Raw genomic sequence first — 21,905 nt, 5'->3', positions numbered from 1 at the left:
TCAGGTAGGAGAGAAGGGGTGGCAGCTGGCATGGACTGAGAGCCGGCCGGAGGCCAGGTGTGGCTGACCCTTCATAGTAAGGGAGTGTCACGTGTCAGAAGGGGGGCTGGGGTCAGGTTGGGAAGCCTTGTGGGTCTTGCCCGGGATTTTGAACTTGAACCATAATCACCAGGAAGCCATTCAAGGCTTTGCAATAGGGAGCGAGGTGATGGGGGTCTGATGTTGAAAGATTGTATTGGTTTCGAGGACAAAGAGGCCAGCAAGGAGAAGGCAGGCTGAGATACCCACAGGGATCTTGGCAGAGACAGGCGGACTACAGGAAAGCATGGGCCGGAGACAGAGCTCAACAGCCAGCTTCACTCATTCAAGACACGCTGATATGGGATAGTTTTACGCATAAACTTGGGGAGCTGAATAAATGGAAACAATTCCTTAAAAAAATAAGATGCACTGACAAGGTGGGGCAAGATGTCTCAGGGGACGGCCGAGTATGGGAAACGGGGGAGAAGAGTGAACAGACCCCCAGCCTGGCGGCGGGTGCAGAGTGAGGCCGTCCCCGGAGACAGGAGGCGCAGACCCCGAAGGGCTCTGGGGCAGAGGACACAGTGAACACCTATGGAGCCCCAGGCACGTCCAGGGGAGCTGCCAGGCAGGACGATGGGAACAGGCCCACAGATCCAGGAGAAAGGAGAGGTCGGCGTGGGAGGCTCCACCCCAGATCCTCCCAGGTCACAGGACCTGCCCTTCCTGGTGTGTGACAGCGCACTCAGGGTATTTAGGACCTTGGGCTGAAGTGATGCCATATCATGGTGTATTAAGCAGCTCTTTTCTGTCCTCTGATGCTTTGCTCACCCCGGGAGGGGCTGCCCCTCCTAGCCTCAGCCAGTCAGTTCCCAGGGACAGTCAACAACGCAGATGCTTCTGACTCCACACCAGGAAATCCAGAGTCCACACCCCTGACCACGCCCTTTATCGGGAGCCACACTCCGGGCCACTATCCACCTTCCCTAATCACTCCAGGGCCAGGCTCCACACGACTCAGGCTGTCTTTATGCCCCAGAGCCCGAGGGAACTGGCCAATCCTATACCTGCCCCCTGCCTTGCCCGCACCTTCCTGCAGAAACCACAACAGACGCTCCTCCCCGCCCTCAGCCTCCTGACCCTCCAGGAGCTTCTCCCTGTATCCCTGGGTCCCCCATACCCCGCCTGCCCCCTCCTCTAAGGAACTGTCATAAACTCTCTTCCCCCCAGCAGTCCTTTCCTCATGGGTTGGCCTCACTCTATCTCCACTTTTACATCCCCACAGTGTACAGTTTGTCCAGACATTGACAATATGAAAGGAAGGATCCCACCCGTCTCCTCTTTGCCCCAGGAATGCACGGTTAGGACACTGATGTTACTAACTAGCTGTAGGTGGCCGCATAGATCTGCTGTACTTCATCTTGACAGGTGGTAGACAGGAAGGTGAGCCCGCTTTCTCTCTTGCACACTCAGCATACACACTCACCTGCTGTGCAGAGGCACCTCAATACACTAGGCGGTCCTAGGTAAGTCAGTGAGTGGATTTTACTCAAGCATCTATATTTGGATTTTGAAAATTTTTTTTATTATTCTCTTTATAGGTCACCCACAGTATGCATACTAATATTTCTAGTAGAAATTACAACAGCTGAATTTATTGAATGACACTTATTCAGTGTAAGGAAAAATGCTAAATGCCTCCCCTGCAAAGGTTTCTCTAAATGCACTGAATGACCCCACGAGATGGTGCTGCTGTGACCTGCACCTGTCACAGCCCCAACGAATCATAGGATTCAAACTTGGAGGCATAACTCCAGAGTCCATCAAACTGGCTTGGGAAAATAAATACCAACACTGCTTTTGAAAAAGCTATTTGCTGTGTTGATCAGCTTGAGCTTTTCCTGATGTTATATTCTTGCATTACATGAGTTTTTTTTTTTAAATGGCTTTTTTTTCCCAAAAAGCATCTAAGGCTACTGATATATATGCTTTATAGTAAATCAGGCAAAAGAATCAAGCAGTTTTCTTATTCTTAAATCCCAAACACATCTTGATTCTGGATAAAAGATTCGTAATCTTAAAGTGTCTGGCTTTTTGGAATCTCTTCATCCCAAACCCACCCTCCCGCCATTTCCCCCGAAACTCTCCAAGTTCTTAGGAAGCCCTTATCTATTTAAGAAACCCTCTCTGCTTCCCAGAGACTTACCCTTAAAAACTGGTGCTCCTAAAGTCACAGATTGGGTACAGTAAAAATGGTGGCATAAGGGAAAGAAGCACTATCTTTTCCACTTAATTGTCCAAGAAAGTATGGAGATACCTGAGCAGAGAGGGAACAAATTCCAGTATCAATGTGGCTGATGGAAGACTAAATAATCAGAGAAACACTGTTCCTCCCAGCCAGTGACAGCAACAAGGCAGGAAGCTGTCTTACTCCTTGCAGAGAACAAAACAAATCAATGCAAATCAGTGTGACACGCCCCACAGGCAACCTCCACATTTCAGCCTCTTTTCCTTGTGAAATACCATCCCATCCCCACCCTGAGATCAGTGAAAAATTCTCCATTGTGATTAAGCCAAATTCATCCATTCCTTAAAAAAAAAATTTTTAATCAAGTCCATACTAACTGATCTGAGTCATTTAAACATACTTTGCCCATCTGGTAAGATAAAGACCACAGAATTGTCTTCATCCTACTTTTTACAAAAGCTTATTTGAATTGGTCTTCAATATCCTTATATCTTAACAATGTAACTGGCAAAATTCCTATGCAAAGTAATCATTCTACATTGGAGAATACTTGCAAACAGTAAGTAGCTGGAATCTGACTCAAATTGGAATGCTCCAGTATACACACAATAACCCAAGTTTGAAATGCAGTCTGAGCCTTGTCTTTTATTATCAGGAGACCACATAGAAGCATGTAATTTGCACTCCAGTATGTTCTTTTTTATTAATAGTTTGTATTTTATACTGGACTATAGTTGATTTACAATATTGTGTTAGTTTCAGATATACAGCGAAGTGATGCAGTTTTATATATATATATATATATATAGATTCTTTTCCAAATTCTTTCCCCATTTAGGTTTTTACAGAATACTAAGGAGAGTTCCCCATGCTCTATACAGTAGATCCTTGTTGGTTATCTGTTTATTAAATATAGTAGGGTGTATATGTCAATCCCAAGCTCCCAATTTATTTGTATCCTGCAACTTTATTGAATTCATTGATGAGCTATAGTAGTTTTCTGGTAGCATCTTTAGGATTTTCTATGTAATATCATGTCATCTGCAAATAGTGACAGTTTTATTCTTTTCCTAGTGGGATTCATTTAATTTCTTCTCTGATTGCCATGGCTAGGACTTCCAAAACTATGTTGAGTACTAGTGGCTTGTCTTGTTCCTAATCTTAGAGGAAATGCTTTCAGTTCTTTGGTACCACTGGGTGGCATTGTGAACGGCTGCTGCAGAACCTTCCTGTTCCATTCTATGTTTGAGTGCTGTGCCTCAGAAACTAACCATGCCTCTTCAAATAAGGAAACCCCTCTTGTTTCCTGTGTTGTGAACCTCTCCGGTGCTTCATTACTACTTCTTCCTCTTGTCTCCATTCAGCCCCTCTCTGGACCTCCAGCTCCATCAGGTCTTCATTACTGCGCTCTTCGTGTTGCAGCGAAAAGTCCAGTGAAGTCGCCCTCTTGCAGATCTAGCTTGAAATAAAGATGCTATACTGTTGAACTCTGTACAATGACAGTGTTAGCTGCTCAGTTGTGTCCGACTCTTTGCAACCCCACGGACTATAGCCCACAGGCTCCTCTGTCCATGGGATTTCCCAGGCGAGAATACTGGAGTAATTCGCCATTCCCTTCTCCAGGGGATCTTCATGACCCAGGGATCGAACCCACGTCTCCTGCATTGCAGGCAGATTCTTTACCAGTGAGCCAACGGGGAAGCCCTGCTCTTTGTTAAACATTTCTTGTACCTTCTCTATCGATGTGCCTCCATTCTTTTTCCAAGATCTTGGATCATCTTTACTATCATTACTCTGAATTCATTTTCAGGTAGCTTGCCTGTATCTACTTCACTTAGTTGTTCTGGGGTTTTATCTTGTTCCTTCATCTGGACTTGTTTCTCTGCTATTTTGTCTAACTTTCTGTCGCTGTGGTTTCTGTTCTGCAGGACTGGACTTCTTGCTTCTGCTGTGTGCTTCATGGTGGATGAAGTTGGTCTAAGGGGAGAGGTGGGCAGCTGTGGGCTCAGGAAGACATCTGTCTGCAGATGGGTGGGGCTCTGTTTCCATCTCTTTGGTTGTTTGGCCTGAATCATCCCAGCCCTTGAACCTACAGGCTGTTGGGTGGGGCCAGGTTTTGGTGGAAAAATGGCAGCCTCTGGGAGGGCTCATGCCAATGAGTACTCCCCAGAACTACTGCTGAGAGTGTCTTTGTCCCCACAGTGAGCCACAGTTCCCCCTGCCGACCACCACCTTCACAGGAGACCCTCCAATAGCAGCAGGCAGGTCTGGCCCAGGCTCTTGTGAGGTCACTGCTTTTTACCCTGGGTCTTGGGGCACATGAGGTCTTGTGTGCACCCTCCAAGAGTGGAGTTTCTGTTTGCCCCAGTCCTGTGGGATTCCTGTGATCAAACCCACTGGTCATCAAAGCCAGATGCTCTCAGGGCTCCTCTTCCCAATGCCAGAGCCCCAGGCTGTGGAGCCTGACATGGGACTTAGAAGTTTCACTTCTGTGGGAGAACCTCTGCATTATAATAATTTTCTACTTTTGTGAGTCACCCAACCGGGTGGGAATGGAATTTGATTTGATTGCAATTGTGCCCTATTCTACCATCTTGTTGTGTCTATATTTGTCTTTGGATCTAGGATATCTTTTTTTGGTAGGTTCCAGTGTTTTGTGTTTGTTGTTCAGCAGTTAGTTGTGATTTTGGTGTTTTCATGAGATGGAATGAATACGTGTCCTTCTACTTTGCCATCTTGTCTCTACCTACTGAATGTATCTCTCATATGTCTTAAGGTAAAAGACATGTCTTAGATATATTCATAGCTAACCTTCTAGATCCCGTCTTTTAAATGAAAATCAGTAGATAAATTGAGTTAAATGGCAGTTTTTCAGAATATATACTTTGATAAAGGAGGGAAATCTCTTTGTAAATGAAAAAGAGAAATATTCTAAGGTAGCTAAAAATGAAACGCAAACAGCAAGCTGCCATTTCCCCAAAGAAGTTCACAGTTCCCTTCCAAATTGGAATTTTAAGTATCTCAACCTATAAAGCAATAAAATGGAGACAAGAATTCAGAGATAAAAATTCTAAAAATAAATTTCTTCTATGTTCTCCTTGCTTTCACCACTGAAAATATATTTTTGCCCCCTCTGATCCCTAATGTCCAAGGCTCAGGACCCCTTTAATGTCCAGATTAAAGGTCAGTGAGGTTGCCTCTCATAAGTTCTGAAGGGTAAATGTGAGGGATGGATGTGTTAATTAACTAGGTGATGGGAATCCTTTCACAGTGCATGTGGATATCAAATCACAATGTACATTTTAAGTATCTTACAGTTTTATTTATCAGTTTGACCCCAGTAAAGCTAAAAAAAAATCACTGGTTGCCCAGGGTTAAAAGTGGACACAGGGATAAATAGGGGGAGCATAGAGGATTTTTCAGGGCAGTGAAAATATTGTGTGTGATACTGCATGCTAGATCATGTCATTCTACATTTGTTCAAACCCATGAAATGTACAACACCAAGTATGACTCCTAATATAAAGAATGGACTTCGGGTGATAAGGAGGTGTCAGTGTAGTTTCATCACCCGGGACAAATGTTCCACTCTGGTGGGAGATGTTGACGGTGGGGGAGGCTGTGTGTGTGGAATCTTTCTGTGCCGTGTGCCCAATTTTACTGTGAACCTAAAACGGCTCTAAAAAACTAAGTCAGTGTTTTAAAATATTGCTCCCTATACTTTAAAAGAAAGAGAGTTCTGAAGGAGGCTGATTTACCTCCAAGAAACACCATTTCCCTTCTATTGTTTAGTAAACAGAGGGCTGGCAGTGGGGGAAGCAAGTCAGTTCACTGCCTTTAGACAGCACTGGGCCAGGGATAACAAGTGTTCATATGAATTTCTTTAAAACTCACAAATCTCTTTAATACCAACACAGCAGGGAGCAAAGCCATTACTGAAAGTGGCACTAAAAATATTTATTTTCTGCATAGAACCAGGTATTGTATTAGACACAAGTAACTGCATGTGGGCATGAAATTTCTCTTTGAAATGAAAATGTTCTAGGATGAGACTGTGATGATGGTTGTCCAACTCTATAGATATATGAACCATTAAATAGGTACCTTTTATGAAAGTATACAGATAAAGCTTTAAAAATGTATCAGAATCCATATTCTTTAGGATGAGTTTTCATAGCAACCCAGCAAATCTGCTACTAAATGAACTTTTATCTCATCTTAAAGTTTTTTCACCAGAGCATAGAAATACTCATATTTCTATCTGATAATCAGCAAAGGAACCAAGGAATCACTCAGATGCTAGGTTTCTCCCTGAAAAGTGAGGTGCAAGAGGACAGGCATTTCATTCAATTCACGTAACCTCTTCCCAATGAAATGCTGGTAGAGATTTATTTCACCATCACCCAAAGTGACTTAATGAGAGTAAGTCACACTTTTTAAAATCACTACTTACTCTTTATTTTCTCTCTGCAGGGGGACAAAACACCTAGAAATTTTTAAAAAATGATAAGTAGAAAGCTTGGAATTCATAAGGAAGATCCAATCAAATAATAGTTGTCAGTGGTTTTTGCTTGTAAAACTCAGCATAGCACCATTAATTTACATGTTGTCCAAGGCAGGTTGTTAATGACCAGTCTCATTTGACCTATAAAGGAGAGGCATAAAATGGTCAAACAGGGAATTGGTGATGGACAGGGAAGCCTGGCATGCTGCAGTCCATGGGGTCGCAAAGAGTCGGACACTACTGAGAGACTGAACTGAACTGAAACTGGTCAAAGAGCTTGGAATGCCTCTTTAAAAAATACTAAGATCTAGATCAATGACCTAAGAATTGGGTGATTATTCTGGCTTTCCTGGGATGGTTCTGGTTGGTGCCTGTCATCTTGGCATGATTACTAAGAATTTCTCTGACAATGAGACGTACTGGCCTCCCACCTGGGAGCTGCGGGGGCGGGCGGGAGAACCTCAGTGAGTAGAATGTCCAGCACACACACTTGAGACCATCAGAGTGACTCTTGTTTCTTAAAGCCTAGTGCCTAGCCCTAGAAATTCTGACACCCATGCCTGATCAAGGAAGTCTGATCTTGACCATCGACCTGCATTTCAGGGGATGAGAGAGTCATAAAAGGTTACTCTCTAGTGACTTGCCTAAGTTAACTGGGGCTGGAGTTGCAAAACCCAGACAGTAACTCCAGTCTCCCCATTTCTGCTGCCTGCTGAGACCCCGAGTCTCACTCTCAGGCTCAGACCCACGCTGTGTGGACCTAAAGACCACCAGCTGGGACAGTTTTCTTCATTGGTCCCCAGATCGCCCACATTTGGTACACTGCTGTCCACCTGTGAATTAGAGCATACGCTGGGTCGTGCAGGGCCTGTTGGTTTACATTTTGTTCTCCAGGATGTTCCTTTATTTAGAATTGAGAGTTACCCTCTAAACCTACCATCCATTCTATAAGACCCCTTTAAAAGAATCCATTTTAGAACAAAACTATTCACAGAGCTAGGTCAAAACAGGTCAGTCACTAAAGGTATCCCCTCCAGCATCTCGATGTCTCAGGCCACGAGGCTCCAATTACCCAAGACTTGAAAGCTGCTTGTTCATATCAGGTATGAGAAACTGGGTGAGAGGGGAGCTGATAGCATTTCTGCAGGACAGCAGGAGCCCATAAAAGACACCGATAACAGTGGCTCAGTGCCACCGTGGTTTCTGTACAAATGGATATTTTAACTCCAACCTCTATCTCACCTACTAAATGCCACATAGCTAGGACAAACAATAAGTTACCATCTCTCCTGGCCCAGGAAAATCTATACCCATGCAGAGTCTATTGAACAGTTGTTTCCCTCCATCCCAGACCCTGCTGTTTCTATAAGATCCCTTCATCCTCACCCTATCTGTAAGAGAGGGACCAGCGGAGACCAATTCAAAGAATGGTAACATTTTGTTTGGTATGCTCAGGACAGGGGAATGTTCATAAATAAGAAAAGCTGTAGAATATTCCTGCTTAGTTACTACGTAATCCTAAGAAGCATGTCAAGGTCTCACAGGGTCAATATACTATTCATATACTAGTGATGAATGAACACTATGTACATGTTAACCTTCAAAAGCATTCTGAAGAGAAGAGCCTGAGAGAAGTTTCCCTTGGGTGCTCAGTGATGTTTTCCAGCAAAGATGGATTAGGGATGTTCTGTCTAATGAGTCAGCTGCTTTAGAGAAAAGGGGGCAGCTGCGAATGCATGAGAAAGCCCCTGCAGACCCCCACTCTGCAGACATTTGGAGGGTCGAGAGACATGAGTTCCTATCACACAAGCTCTCAGGGATGCAGCCTGATAGCAAGTTTCTCAAGATGCATGACAGGTCACCATTCTCCAGTGTGAACTTTCCAACCTCCCTACACAAAGCTTAGATATGGAAAAAAAAAAATTCTGTATGGTCAACTAAGAAGAAAAATCGAAATTTCCTTCGTGAATCCTTTGCTCATATCACCCAGGTGACCAGGGACTGCTACTTTTCAAGATTTGCAATAGAAAGAAAGGTATTTCATCTCAGCGTAAAAGTGGCCTGTTGGATTCTCAACACTACAGAAAAAGCCAAACAGATGAGCTAACCTAAATTCTGAGTTTAATGCTAACATTGTATACGAAAGTTAGGTCACACGGGTATATTCTGTGTCTTGAAGTCCATTTTGGGGAGGGTGGGAACAAACTACACAGCCTCTGATTATCAAGACTGATAGAGAATCAGAGATCCACAGGTAAAAAAAAAAAGAGTCTACTTCAGATTTTCTACAGCTTTTCTTACTTAATGAGCTCTCACTGTTTTCTGAAGCAATGGCAGAATTAAAAGAAAAAACTGCTCTCTTTGGTTGCATTAGACCTGCAAGTATACTAAAAAATAGTCATATACTTTAAATGAGTGAGCCGTATAATATGTGGATAATATCTCAAGAAAGCTATTTTAAAATGCTGTTAACTTTTATCAGCAAAAGAAAACCACAAATAACAAAACATGAAAGTTCCTAGATTGTTGTATAAGCCATGGTCTTGCTGCCACCCAGAAAACTAGGTCTGCCCTGGGAGGGGGGCTTTTCAGAGTTTGATGAAAGGTACTTTAACTTGGCTTTTTGTTCTTACAATGACTGAGGCAGGTCCAAGGGTGAGGGACGGGGGCTATGGGATCAGAACTCACTTGGAACACGGGCTGATCACAGTTGGTGTGGGTGGGTAAACCAAGGCAACATTCACTCGCTCGCTGCCGTTCTTGGGGCAGATGATCTCTGCCACTCCCTCTGGTCTGGGCTGACTCAGCAACTCCCCTGCAGGCAGAGAGAGAAACATGTGTTAATGAGTGGGGTATATAGAGCTTGTATGAAAGTTCTTGTGAGAATCTACTCACAGGGTATCATCCTAGTAGCTTTCAGTGTTTTGTGTGCATGTGTATGTTTGTGTCTGCACACACCTAAATCTGTGCTGTGCTTATTCTCTCGGTCGTGTCCGACTCTCTGCTACAACATGGACTGTAGCCCGCCAGGCTCCTCTGTCCATGGGATCCTCCAGGCAAAAATACCGGAGTGGGCTGCCATGCCCTGCTCCAGAGGATCTTTACAACCCAGGGATCAAACCCAGGTCTCCCGCACTGCAGGTGGATTCTTTACCATCTGAGTCACCAGGGAAGCCCTAATGAGTGAGACTTGCCTTCAAAAATAGGACCACTTTGTGACTTCCCTGGTGGTCTAGTGGTTAAGACTCTGCACGGGGCACAGGTTCAATCCCTGGTCGGGGAACTAAGATCCCACATGCTACACGATATAGCAATGAATAAATACAGGTTTAAAAAAACAAATGGGACCACCATAAACAGGAATCCAGCACTTGGGGGTGGGGGGAACAGGGGAGGCAGGAAGGAGAGAGAGTCGGAGAACAAACGATCAATCAGAGCAAAACAGGCTCTGTCCTTAGAACATTCTCCATGGTGAAGCGGACAAGCTGCTAACGGTGGTGGTGGGAAGGCCACCGTTCCAGACAAAGGCAGCATCTGCCGCTATTTTCCTCACCTTCCTTTCCACAGACAGGCTCCAGAGATCTGTATCTAGACGTCGCGGCAAACTGAGCCAGGGTCCCTGGAGCCCCAGAGAGGCAGAGCTGCCAAGGAGGCGTTCGTAATTAGGATCCAGGCAGATGGGAGTCGCGGCAGCCTTGCAACAAAGCCCTGCGTTAATGATCTGGAAGGGCATTCGACTAAAGGTGTGTTATCAAGGTAAACAGCCCAGCTTCAAGCTGGCAAGAGGATTTCCTGGGTAGGTAGGTGTGCAGATTTGAAAGGACCAGCACAGTGCTCTCTTGTGAGTCACTGGAGCTAGTAAAAACAGATAATTCACTTACTGGATTACCACAAGCCCCAAAGGCAATCTGTGTACTCTGCCCTGGATACAAACTCTCCAACCAGATCATCAAATCCCCCCTAAGACCAGCGACGCCTTCGGTTTCCTCCCCACCATCCACTTAACCAGGAGCACCCTGATCTTTCTTTGTTTTCATGGTCAGCATGGTGCTCTTGCTCAGAAAAATTCAAAAAATAGATTTTGGCAGACAATGGTGCCAAATTCCCCTACTTACAAAGTAAATAAACCAAAGAGACAAATCATATGCCAACTGGGGAAAGATGCTACTGCAAAAAAACCACCGACTCTGTGACAGCCATCACTTGTATTACTGATTTGAAATTCTGGGGAACCAGAGTGTATGCCAACATGTGAGGATACAAACCAAAAATCCTTTGCCTCAGAATCCATATATCTAAACATCTCACCTTCAGCAGAACTCACGTTGATAGAGCATAACCATAATGCCAGCACTGAACACACAGCTTTAAATATACATCTCATTTCATCTTTGCAATGTTACTATAAGGTTTATCCTCATTCTGCAAAAGTGAGAAGTGTGAAAGTGTTAGGTCACTCACTTGCATCTGACTCTTTGAGACCCCATGGACTGTAGCCGGCCGGGCTCCTCTGTCCATGGAATTATCCAGGTAAGAATCTGGAGCCGGTTGCCATGCCCTCTTCCAAGAGATCTTCCCGACCCAGGGATTGAACCCAAGTCTCCCATTGCAGGCAGATTTGTTAGCATCTGAGCCATGGGGGAAGGCTGTTTTGTAAAAGAGGAAGCTAATCTGCAGGGAGGTTATGTGATGTTCCCAGAGTCAAGCCTCGGCAGGGACTGACTGGGCAACGTGACCTGGGCAGCCCATCTCTGGGGCTCTTCCCCCCGACCCCCGCACGGTGGAGACTGGTGCTTTACCCCAGAACATATCTTTCCTAGAAAAGTAGTCCCCAAATGCTATTATTCAGTAATGAACTAAGTATTGACATATTTGTACTCTTATGAAAGACACCTGTTTTTATGACTTTGAACAATATGAATCTAATGTAATTTGAGTTTCTTAGCCGAGCTAAGGGCTTGCAGGAGACGTAAGGGATGCAGGTTTGATCCCTGGGTTGGGAAGATCCCCTGCAGGAGGGCATGGCAACCCATTCCAGTATTCTTGCCTGGAGAATCCCATGGACCAAGAAGCCTGGGGGGCTATGGTCCATGGGGTTGCACAGAGGCAGACGCGACTAAAGTGGCTGAGCACGCACAACCAAACTAGTATAAACAGCAAATGACTGCAAAAGTTGATTTAGCATCATTAGCTTGTATCATGGATACATGGTATCTGATACCAGCTAGAAAAAGATCTCAAATTATAAAAAGGAAAATTAAAACCATAAACATTAAATGCTCTCAAAGTCATAAAAAAGAGTGTGTTACACCAGACTGAACCTTGGAAGTCATCCAGTCCAAATACCACTTTATGAGTCAGAAGCTCTCTGAGTTTAACAGATTTGCTCCGAGTCCCACAGAGAGCTTTAAACCAACCAACCGCCTGCGTACCATGGGGTTATGACTGCCCCAAGAGGATGTTCTGAACCACTCATGCCTGTTAATGTCCCCACTCCTGGACCGCTCTCCCCTGTTCCTCACCTGATATTTTCAATTTCTACTTTCTGTCCAAAGGTTACTCCCAAGGCTTGAACCTAGACTGGAGATCTCTGGCTTCCCCTGAGGACTCTCTCCCGGTTGGAATTTTCACACAGGCTTGACTCCTTCTGCCTGCATCTGCCTAAGAGCCCAGGATAACAAATGCTGACGGTAAGCCCCCAGCCTGGCTTCCCTGATTTCTCCGTGGTAAAGAATCTACCTGCAATGCAGATGTGGGTTCAATACCTGGGTTTGGAAGATCCCCTGGAGGAGGAAATGGCAACCCACTTCAGTATTCTTGCCTGAAAACCCCATGGTCAGAGGAGCTTGGTGGGCTACAGTCCTAAAAAAGGGTTGCAAAGAGTCGGACTCGACTGAACTACTGAACACACACGGCACAGCCGCAGGCGGCGGTTTCTGCATGGCTGGCTTCCTTGCTGGGGCTACTGTGGTGAGAAGACCGGTTTGCCAGAGGATTCGAAATAACTTGCAGTTGACTATTAAGCATTGGCTATCGGTTTCTCTAAACCAAGAGCTTTATGCTCCCCGCCCCAGATTTCCAGACTCACAAAGATCTAGGTAACTGGTTTTGTTTGGGTCCTACCCCAGCAGGGCTGCTAGCCATTGAAACAGTTGGAAAATTGAAGTCCTCAAGAAATTTCATGCATATGAAAAATTCACTTGAACTGTGGAGGACAGAGCAAGAAACAGAATTGCTTACAAGCTCCAGGACACATGTGCACTCAAATAAGCTACTGTATGGGGCCAGGGTTCTGAGAATTTAAGAAATGTGCCCAGTTGCTGAATTAGAAAGTAAGAAAAATAGCCTTCCCCCCCCCACCAGAAAAACCCCCAAAACTAATCAATAATACAGAGAGTGGTTCCTAATGTGTTAGCTACTTAAAATAGAAGCTAAATCGGCTCAGATTTCCATAACACAAACTTGATTTTCAAACAAAAGCAGGGCTATTGGTTGAGCATCTAATTAGTGGGGCTTCTCTGATAGCTCAGTTGGTAAGGAATCTGCCTGCAATGCAGGAGACCCAGGTTTGATTCCTGGGTCAGGGAGGTCTGCTGGAGAAGGGAAAGGCTACCCACTCCAGTATTCTGGCCTGGACAATTCCCTGGACAAGTCCATGCGGTTGCAAAGAGTTGGATACGACTGAGCGACTTTCACTTTAGGGAGATCTTACTGTGTGAGGAGAGTAGGGATAGAGGAGTCTAACGCCAGGACCTTGAGGGGGAGGGTTTGGGCATTGGAGAGAATCACGTACACGAAAAGAAGAACGATGTACTTACTGTGTGTGGTGGGTGCCCCAAAGGAAGTTATGAGATGCTAGAGAATGAATGAGAAGGACAGACTAATAAGAAGGACAGAAGGACAGTCCTGATTTGCAGGACTGGAAAAGACCTAGAAGTGTGGCAATTTTAGATTTATGATGCATCTGTTATTACTAGCAAACGCTAATAAAAAAATTCCAAAGTTGGTGGGAGCTGCAAGATGAAATGTCATATTCACAGAAAATGTGTTACCAATAGAGTAAGGAGAAATATACATGAGACCTGGTATATTTCCATTTTTAGGGATTTACTTCAAGGAATGGGTCTTTCTTTCTGGCAAAAATTATACAATGACTATTCATAGCAACACTGTTTATATAACAGTGAAAACTTGGTAACCATCTCAAATGTTCAACAAAGAGGAAATGATTAAAAATTATGACACAATTCAGCAGACAGAATTCTCTGTAGTCCTATAAAACATTGAAAACTTGGTAACCATCTCAAATATTCAATGAAGGGGAGATGATTAAAAAGTAAGACACAGTTCAGAAGAAAAAAATTCTCTGTAGTCAGTAAAAACAGACTGATATTTCTATGTAGAAAGTAAATTTGAAAGTGCATTCTCATTAGAAACATAAACTGATAAGGAACACAAATAGATTTGGAGTGAAATGGGTCATTCAGGCCTAAAGGTCCTCAGGTAATTTATTTTTATGCTTGAGTCAATTAAGAAAAAGACTAAGTATGCTTCATACTGATGGGAGGTGCCAGCTTTAAATGCTGGTGCTTTCTCCTCTGTTGGCAATTTTCTATTCATGTAGGGTCTTCATACAGTCTTCCTGAAGAAGCAGAAATCTGGCCAGATGAACAGACCACTGCATCCACTGAGGCTACACAGCTTACGGTCTCTTTGTGCCCATTAAAGTTACGAAAAGCTATTCTTACTTAATTACTTTGTCTCAAGATTTCTGGTTAACATGCTAGTGAACTCTCATCAGCTGTTTTTCCCCTTATGAAAAAATAGAAAACCAAGTTTTATTATGACTTATCTTTAAACAACAGGAGATAAGTGAAATGACCTTGTCTTTTTTCTGCTTATCATCAGAATTCACAAATATTGGCACATTATGCAAAATACTGAAAGTGTATTACTCTGACCAAACCACAATATTTCAAAAGCCCCAAACCTGTCTTTTTCTGTGCAAATAAAACCTGCTTCCTAATCCAGGAAGTTCTGAGTTATCAACATCCCTCAAAACAGAAAAGTGGTCTGGAAATTTTAAAATAAGCAATTATATAGGTATTAAACAAGGAATTATCTAGATTTCGAGGCCTCGTTGAGTTGGAATATTCTGAAGTTCACTCTTCCACTGCCCAAAGTCCACTGCTGTCTTTTAATTCAACGTGATGCTGGATGAGGCACAATGATACACAAATACATGTTCCCCCATCCCCTCAGGGCAAAGGCAGTACCCTCAGAAACGGATGAGCAGGAAGGCTCCCACTCTGCAAGCCCACAGAGTTATCAGAGAAGCAAAAAATGGGAGAACCCCACAGTCACTTTTATATGGAAGACGAGAGCCAGAGAAAAATAAAAGGACATCTTGTCTTAGAATAAAACCTAAAAAGTATACACATAGGAGGAGTCAACACTGGAAAAGTAAGTTAGTGCAGCCACTATGGAAAAAGTATAGAGGTTCCTCAAAAAATTAAAACAGAACTACCCTATGGTTCAGTAGTTCCACTCCTGGTTATGTATCTGGGAAAACACTAATTTGAAAAGATACATGCACCTAATTTTCATAACAGCAGTGTTTATAATGGCTAAAATATGAAAGCAACCCAGATGCCCATCACTGGGTAACTGGATAAAGAAGATGTAGTGGATACATACAATAGAATGTTACTTGATCATAAGAAAGAATGGAATGTTGCCACTTAGAGCAACATCAAAGGACCTAGAAAACATTATGCTTAACAAAATAAGTCAGAGAATGAAGAACAAACACTGTATGATGCTACTTATATGTGAAATCTAAAAAATACAAACAAATGTCTATGGCGAAACAGAAACACTCACAGGTACAGAAAAACTAGTGGTTACCAAAGGGAAGAGGGAAGGGGGAGGGACAGTTTAGGAGTACGATATTGATACAAAATAATATACATAAAATAGATAAGCAACAAGGATATACTGTCAGCCCTGGGAATTATAGCCATTATCTCATAATAACATATAGTGGAGTATAATCTGCAAAAATGAATCACTACAGTGTATACCTGAAACTAACACAAACTGTAAGTCAAGTGCATTGAATAAAAACATAATAAAAACATACCACTGTGCGCACTCAAGGGCATGAGAAAAGGGAGCAGAGGCGATCCCTCGTACCTGTGGGTTCCCACTAAACCAGCTGTTGCAGGTCTGACTGCCTCATTCTGGCTCAGGGGAGGGTTCCCAGAGCTGAGCCTCCTCACAGCACAGTGGCTGGGAGGCTCCAGGTGGGCCACTGCTCCGAGGAAATAGAGTCTGTTGTACCTTTTGGTGGTCTTGATTTTAAAAAAATGCATTGTGACTATGAGTTAATGACTTTTTAAGAAGAGAAACTGACACAGAGGAAGTAACACAGCGAGTCCATGTCAAGAGCAACAACAGACCTGGGCCCTCTATCCCCAAGCCCAGGATTGGACCCATCACCAGCTGACATCTTTATCACGAGGTAAAGATACTTATAAAAGTATCTTAAAGGGCCATTTTATAATAGCCAATTGGAATAAATGGGAAAAAAGTTTTAAAACCAAGGGATATGGGTCACAAACTGTCACTGAATGTGGTCTTTTCTATCATATTTAAATGAAAGGTGAAATTTACAAGTAAATTTAAAATCAGAATGAATTAAAGGTAATGTGGCTTTGGAATTGTTTTTGGAAATCTTAACCTTTCAGTATACAGGAGGCACAGTAACTTAAGAGGCAGGAATGACTTTACTGGCAAAAGAAATCCTGGTATAAATCAGATATGAAACAAAAGAGGAAAATTTATGTCCTAGGCCTGGTTCTGCCACTGAGTTCACCATTCATTCAACAGGTACATAACCACCACCAACTAATGTGATGCAGGCAGCTCCAGAGACTCTGAGAGAACAGCAGGGAATGAGGTAGACAACGGTCCCTGATTTCGTGAAGCTTAGAGTGTAGGAGGAAGATTGGTGAGAAAAAAAAACTAACTACTTAAAACCTCATTACACAGATCATTAAAACAGGGTAATGAGAGAAAGAGATTGACTGGGTTGCCTGAGATGCCTCTCCGAGTTGGTGATGTTAAAGCTGAAATCTGAATGATAAGGAGAAGCAAACCATGGGAAGAACATTCCAGGCCGAGGAAACCACTAATGCAAAATCATGAAAGTAGGAAGACGCTTGGTTGCCCAGTCTAGATTGTGGAGTGAAGGAGAAACATGACAAGAGGAGGAAGGAAGTGAGTGAGGCCCAGATCATGGGGACTCTGCAGACCAGGGGGACTGTTTGGTTTTTATTCTAAGTGGTAAAGAGCCATGCAGAAGGTTTTAAATGGGGTAACAGCATCTGATCTGAGAAGATCACTCTGGTGGCTGTGTAAAGACGGCAAAAGGAAGGCGGGGGGGACTTGAGGGGGCACAGAGATGAGCCCAGGCGAGAGGTGGTAGAGGCCTGGTCTGGAGAGGCGCCTACGGAGATGGAGAGAATGATGTGTTCTGTAGGCAGTCAGCAGACTTCCAATGACTTGGATGTGGAGGTAAGAGGCGGAGAATAACCAAGGGTAATTTCAAATCTTTGGTCTGGGAAGATGACAGCTAGTGGTGCTATTTGTGAGACTAAGAGAGAAGTGACTTGTGGGAAGGGGAGAAATTAGGAGCTGTCTTTTGGTCAAGTTAGATCTGACTTGACCTGAGATCCGAAAAGAGATCTGAGCTCTCGTTTGGTCAAGTTAGACAAGCATAGTAATACATAATAAGTGTGCAACTACTTTTTAAATTCTGGACTTAAGGGGAAAGGTTAAGGCTGGAGGTAGAGAGTCGGGAGAAATCAGCAAACATGTGTAAACATGGTAATACATGATAAGTGTGCAACTACTTGTCCAATTCTGGACTTTGGGGAAAAGGTTAAGGCTGGAGGTAGAGAGTCGGGAGAAATCAGCAAACATGTGATCCAGTAAAGGCATAAAAGTGAATGAGGTCACCCAGGAAAGTAAGTAGATAGAGAAGCGAAAGGAACTGGAGACAGAGCCTGGGGTTCTCCTAGCTGACGGCTGAAAGATGCGAGGCCGGCCAGGAACTGCCATGAGGCAGGAGATCATGGCTTCACAAAAGAAACCAGACCCCTTCAAGAAAAAGGGGTGACCAGCCGTACCAAATTCTGCTGGGTGGAAAGCAAAGTAACAGACAAAGGGCCACTGGGTTTGGAGGTGACCGGAGCCTTTGACATAAGGTGGGGATGGGTGTGTGACTGAAGAGGCCTGAGGAAAGAATGGGAGGTGGAAATGGGGACCACAACCAGAAACAATTTTCTAAGACGCTGTGAGTTATGTTGTACCTGCCATTTGTACTCTGAGCTGGTTACCCCACACCTGAAAAACAGAATTGGGCAAGTGGCGTTGTTCATCTCTGAGTTTTTTCCCGCTCTAAGGCTCTGTGTCTGACTACTAAAATGAACATGTGGGTAGATGCAGGAGTGAGTGAGTGAAAGATCACAAGGCTTAGAAGATAAAAAAGAGAAAGGAACCCAGCAAAAGGGCCCTGGAGGCCGATGTGATGAACTGCAAACAAAGCAACTGACAATGGATTTATCTCCAAAATATACTAACAGCTCATGTAACTCAATATAAAAAACAACCCAATCAAAAAATGGGTAGAAAGTCTAAGTAGACATCTCAACAAAGACATACAGATTGCCAAAAAGCCCATGAGAAGATGCTCAACATCACTAATTATTAGAGAAATGCAAATTAAAACTATTAATACAATGAGGTATCACCTCACACCAGTCAGAATGGCCATCATCAAAAAAATCTATACACAGTAAATGCTAGAGAGGGTGTGGAGAAAAGGGAACCTTCTTACACTATTGGTGGGAATGTAAATTGGTACAGCCACTATGGAGAACAGTATGGAATTTCCTTAAAAACTAAAAATAGAACTACCCTATCATCCAGCAATCCCACTCCTGCACTTACACCCAGACAAAACCGTAACTGCAAAAGATTACATGCACCCCAGTATTCACTGCAGCACTATTTACAAAAGCCAAGACATGGAGGGCAGGAAGAGACAGGGACGACAGAGGATGAGATGGTTGGATGGCATCACTGACTCAATGGACATGGGTTTGGGTGGACTCTGGGAGTTGGTGATGGACAGGGAGGCCTGGCGTGCTGCAATCTATGGGGTCGCAAAGAGTCAGACACGACTGAGCGACTGAAGTGAACTGGAAGCAATTTAAATGTCCACTGACAGAGAAGTAGCTAAAGAAGACGTGGTACATATATACAGTGGAATAATAATGCCATAAAAAAATGAAATAATGCCATTTGCAGTAACATGGATGGACCTAGAGACTGTCATACATAGTGAAGTCAGAGAAAGACCACATCATATGATATCACATATATATATATATAGAATCTTAAAAAAAAACAATGGTACATGTGAACTTATTCACAAAACAGAGGTAGAGTTACAGATGTAGAAAACAAACTTGTGGTCCCGGGGGGGAAGGATAAACTGGAAGTTTGGGATTAATGTATATACTCTATTATTGTATAAAGATAATTAACAAGGACCTACTTATAGCACAGGGAACTCTACTTAATACTCTGTGATACTCTGTATGGGAAAAGAATATAAAAAAACAGTAAATATATGTATAACTGGTTCACTTTGCTATACACCTGAAACTAATGCAACATTGTAAATCAATCCCACTCCAATAAAAATTTAAAAAGACAAAAATAAATCAGTCTAAAGCACTTTAATCACAACAATCACCTCAGTGTATATGAAACTGCTGGTTGCAGAGAAATGTTACCAAGCAGTTTGGTTCTGGAATTAGCCTTTGTTCCAATCTTGGCTAAGATTTACTGGCTCTATGGTTCAGCCTACTCAGGAGACAGAAACCACAGACTAAGGTTTAATATAAATAATCATTAACCTATTACAGGGGATTCACTCCCAAGGGGAAAGAGAATTCTAAAGAATATGCCAAAGCTGAGGGAGAAGAGTCAAGAAAGAAGAGCTTGGGTGTGGGGGAGCCCTTGGCCAGGCCAAGAGTCAGATCTCGTGAGCTGGAGTGGGGTGGGGTGCAGCCCTTGGATTGGGGAGAAGCCCGCTGGGCTGCCCAGGCCAGACCAGTTCACAGTCAGGTGGCTGAAGCCAGCAGCGAACTGTCCTCTGGGTGCTGACGAAATTCCCCAGGAAGCTGTCTTGCGGGGGAAGGTAGGGAGCATGCTGTTGAAATGAGGCTAGATGGGGGTGCTGACTGGAGTCCCTGAAAAGCTGCCCCCACTGGGTGCTGCTGAGTTAACGAGAAAGCCAGCTAGGCCACCCTCAAAACGCTCCAGGGAGGTCCCCTGGGAGTTACTGAACATGCCAGGAAACTGGGGTACCCCTAGATTCAGCAGGTGTCTTTCTGCTCAGTCACAGGGAAGTCAGCTGGGGTGCCCACAGCTCTCATCCAGCACCTGGCCATACCATATACTCTTAGGGCACTCTAAGACTCCAAGAAGGGTTCCCTAAACTTCAGGGATTCTGCGTTCCTCCTGTGAACGCTTTGCTTTTGGCTCAATTTGTTCCTCTTGGAAATATGTCAGACTGATCGGACCACTTAATAATCGGACATATCCTAAGTTATGAATTCCGAAGGCAGCTGCAAAAACTCACACCATCAGACACCGTGAATCTCTTCCAGAACTGTTTTCATTTCACCATTTAGTCATGTCATTCTTCAAAATGTCGGAACCCAGTGAGATCTAGGCAAGTTAACAGTGTAAAGGCATTTCTGTCTCCAAGATCTGTTGCATTCTCAAGTTCAGTTTTGATTCTTAATGCTGGGTCTTTGTTTTAAAAAATCACTCAGAAATGCCCTTCTGTGCCTTGAAGCTTTGGGGACAATTTTAAAGTCTTATCATTAAGAGAGTACAATCTACAACAAGCCATACAGAAGCAGGCCAGCTGGGGTTCTTAGAGATGACCTTGAACTAAGGGTACAACTCAGTACCCACCTTCAGCGAGTTTTCATGGCCTGTCATTAGGCTGCACTGGACAAACAAAATTTCAATACTTCAGCTTCTTCCCAGCACCCTCCAAGGTGGCGCCAGTGATGACAGTTACAGGCAGAAGGAAAAACAAAGAACATGCTCCTGATGTCTTCTCTGACGCATTCAATTCAATAAAAATGATGCTAGCCTGTGAAGCCCTCAGACAGTCCTGATGAGTAACTCAATGGAAGCCAAGCCTCCCCTGCCCCAAATCCGGGCACAGATGACGCACAATTTGAATTTTTCCTTTTTTGCCCAGTGCTCCACTGGGAGCAGACAAGCCCAGCCTTTCCTTGTCTAACCCAATTCGGGACAGAAGTTGATTGTCCTGATAGTTACATTTGCTTTTAATTACATAAAGCTTTTTGTTTGTTTGAGGGACAGAAGGAGGTGACTAAGCGTCTCAGATATGCTCCACTAAGAAGAATGGCATTTGGTTCCACTAAGAAGAATGGCATTTGGTCCAAGGCGCCTCCTGGATGGATCATCACATAGGTCTCTTCTGGATCAAAAGAGCTGGGACCTCAGATCAAGCATTTGGCAAAAGTTCAACCAAGGAGTGAAAAAAAACTGCTGACAAAATTTCTTTGCAGATCTTCCCTCACATCACAAGTGTACACTTCCTCTTCTTAATGTCTTTTTTTTCCCCTTCTTCAATTCTATGTTTTTATTTGCACACATGCAACCCTCTGCACCATTGTTCCCCACTGGCTTCCTCACGCTCAGCACTTTGAAATTCCCCTTCTACATCCCCCCATTTCCACTACCTGTAGTGAAACAAGAGCCCTCATCCTCTCCTCCTCCTCCTCCAGGATGTTTTTCTGTCTAGACTCTTCACCTGCTGATAGAGTCCTAGGGTCCCCGGGGAGTTTTCTTCCTCAGGTGTCCATCCCAGCATTGGGGTGAGATGCCAGGGAGAAATTTGGAGAAGGTTCCCCTTTGAAGTTCGAGGCCCCATCAGACACATATTCCTGGGGGGGCCAGGATAAACATCCTGGGACAGCAGGTGAATGTGGCCCCCATGGCACTTATTAACAT

At 43.9% G+C, this 21,905-nt stretch overlaps 1 protein-coding gene across 1 annotated transcript in view; it reads right to left on the bottom strand.

Annotated features, from left to right (window-relative positions):
- Window positions 1-4,038: 4,038 nt before the first annotated feature.
- The window catches only part of MFHAS1 (multifunctional ROCO family signaling regulator 1), a 105,651-nt gene continuing 87,784 nt past the window's right edge, over window positions 4,039-21,905 (bottom strand). Inside the window, 2 exon segments of the mRNA XM_070459950.1 lie at window positions 4,039-6,914; window positions 9,462-9,588. Of these exon segments, the coding sequence (XP_070316051.1) occupies window positions 6,893-6,914; window positions 9,462-9,588 (149 nt within the window). The 3' untranslated portion in view covers window positions 4,039-6,892.

The sequence above is a fragment of the Odocoileus virginianus genome, chromosome 32 (assembly GCF_023699985.2).
Source record: "Odocoileus virginianus isolate 20LAN1187 ecotype Illinois chromosome 32, Ovbor_1.2, whole genome shotgun sequence".
In the NCBI taxonomy this organism is placed as follows: domain Eukaryota; kingdom Metazoa; phylum Chordata; class Mammalia; order Artiodactyla; family Cervidae; genus Odocoileus; species Odocoileus virginianus.
Note: the sequence above shows the minus strand (reverse complement) of the source record. Positions and strands in the feature narration are given on the sequence as shown.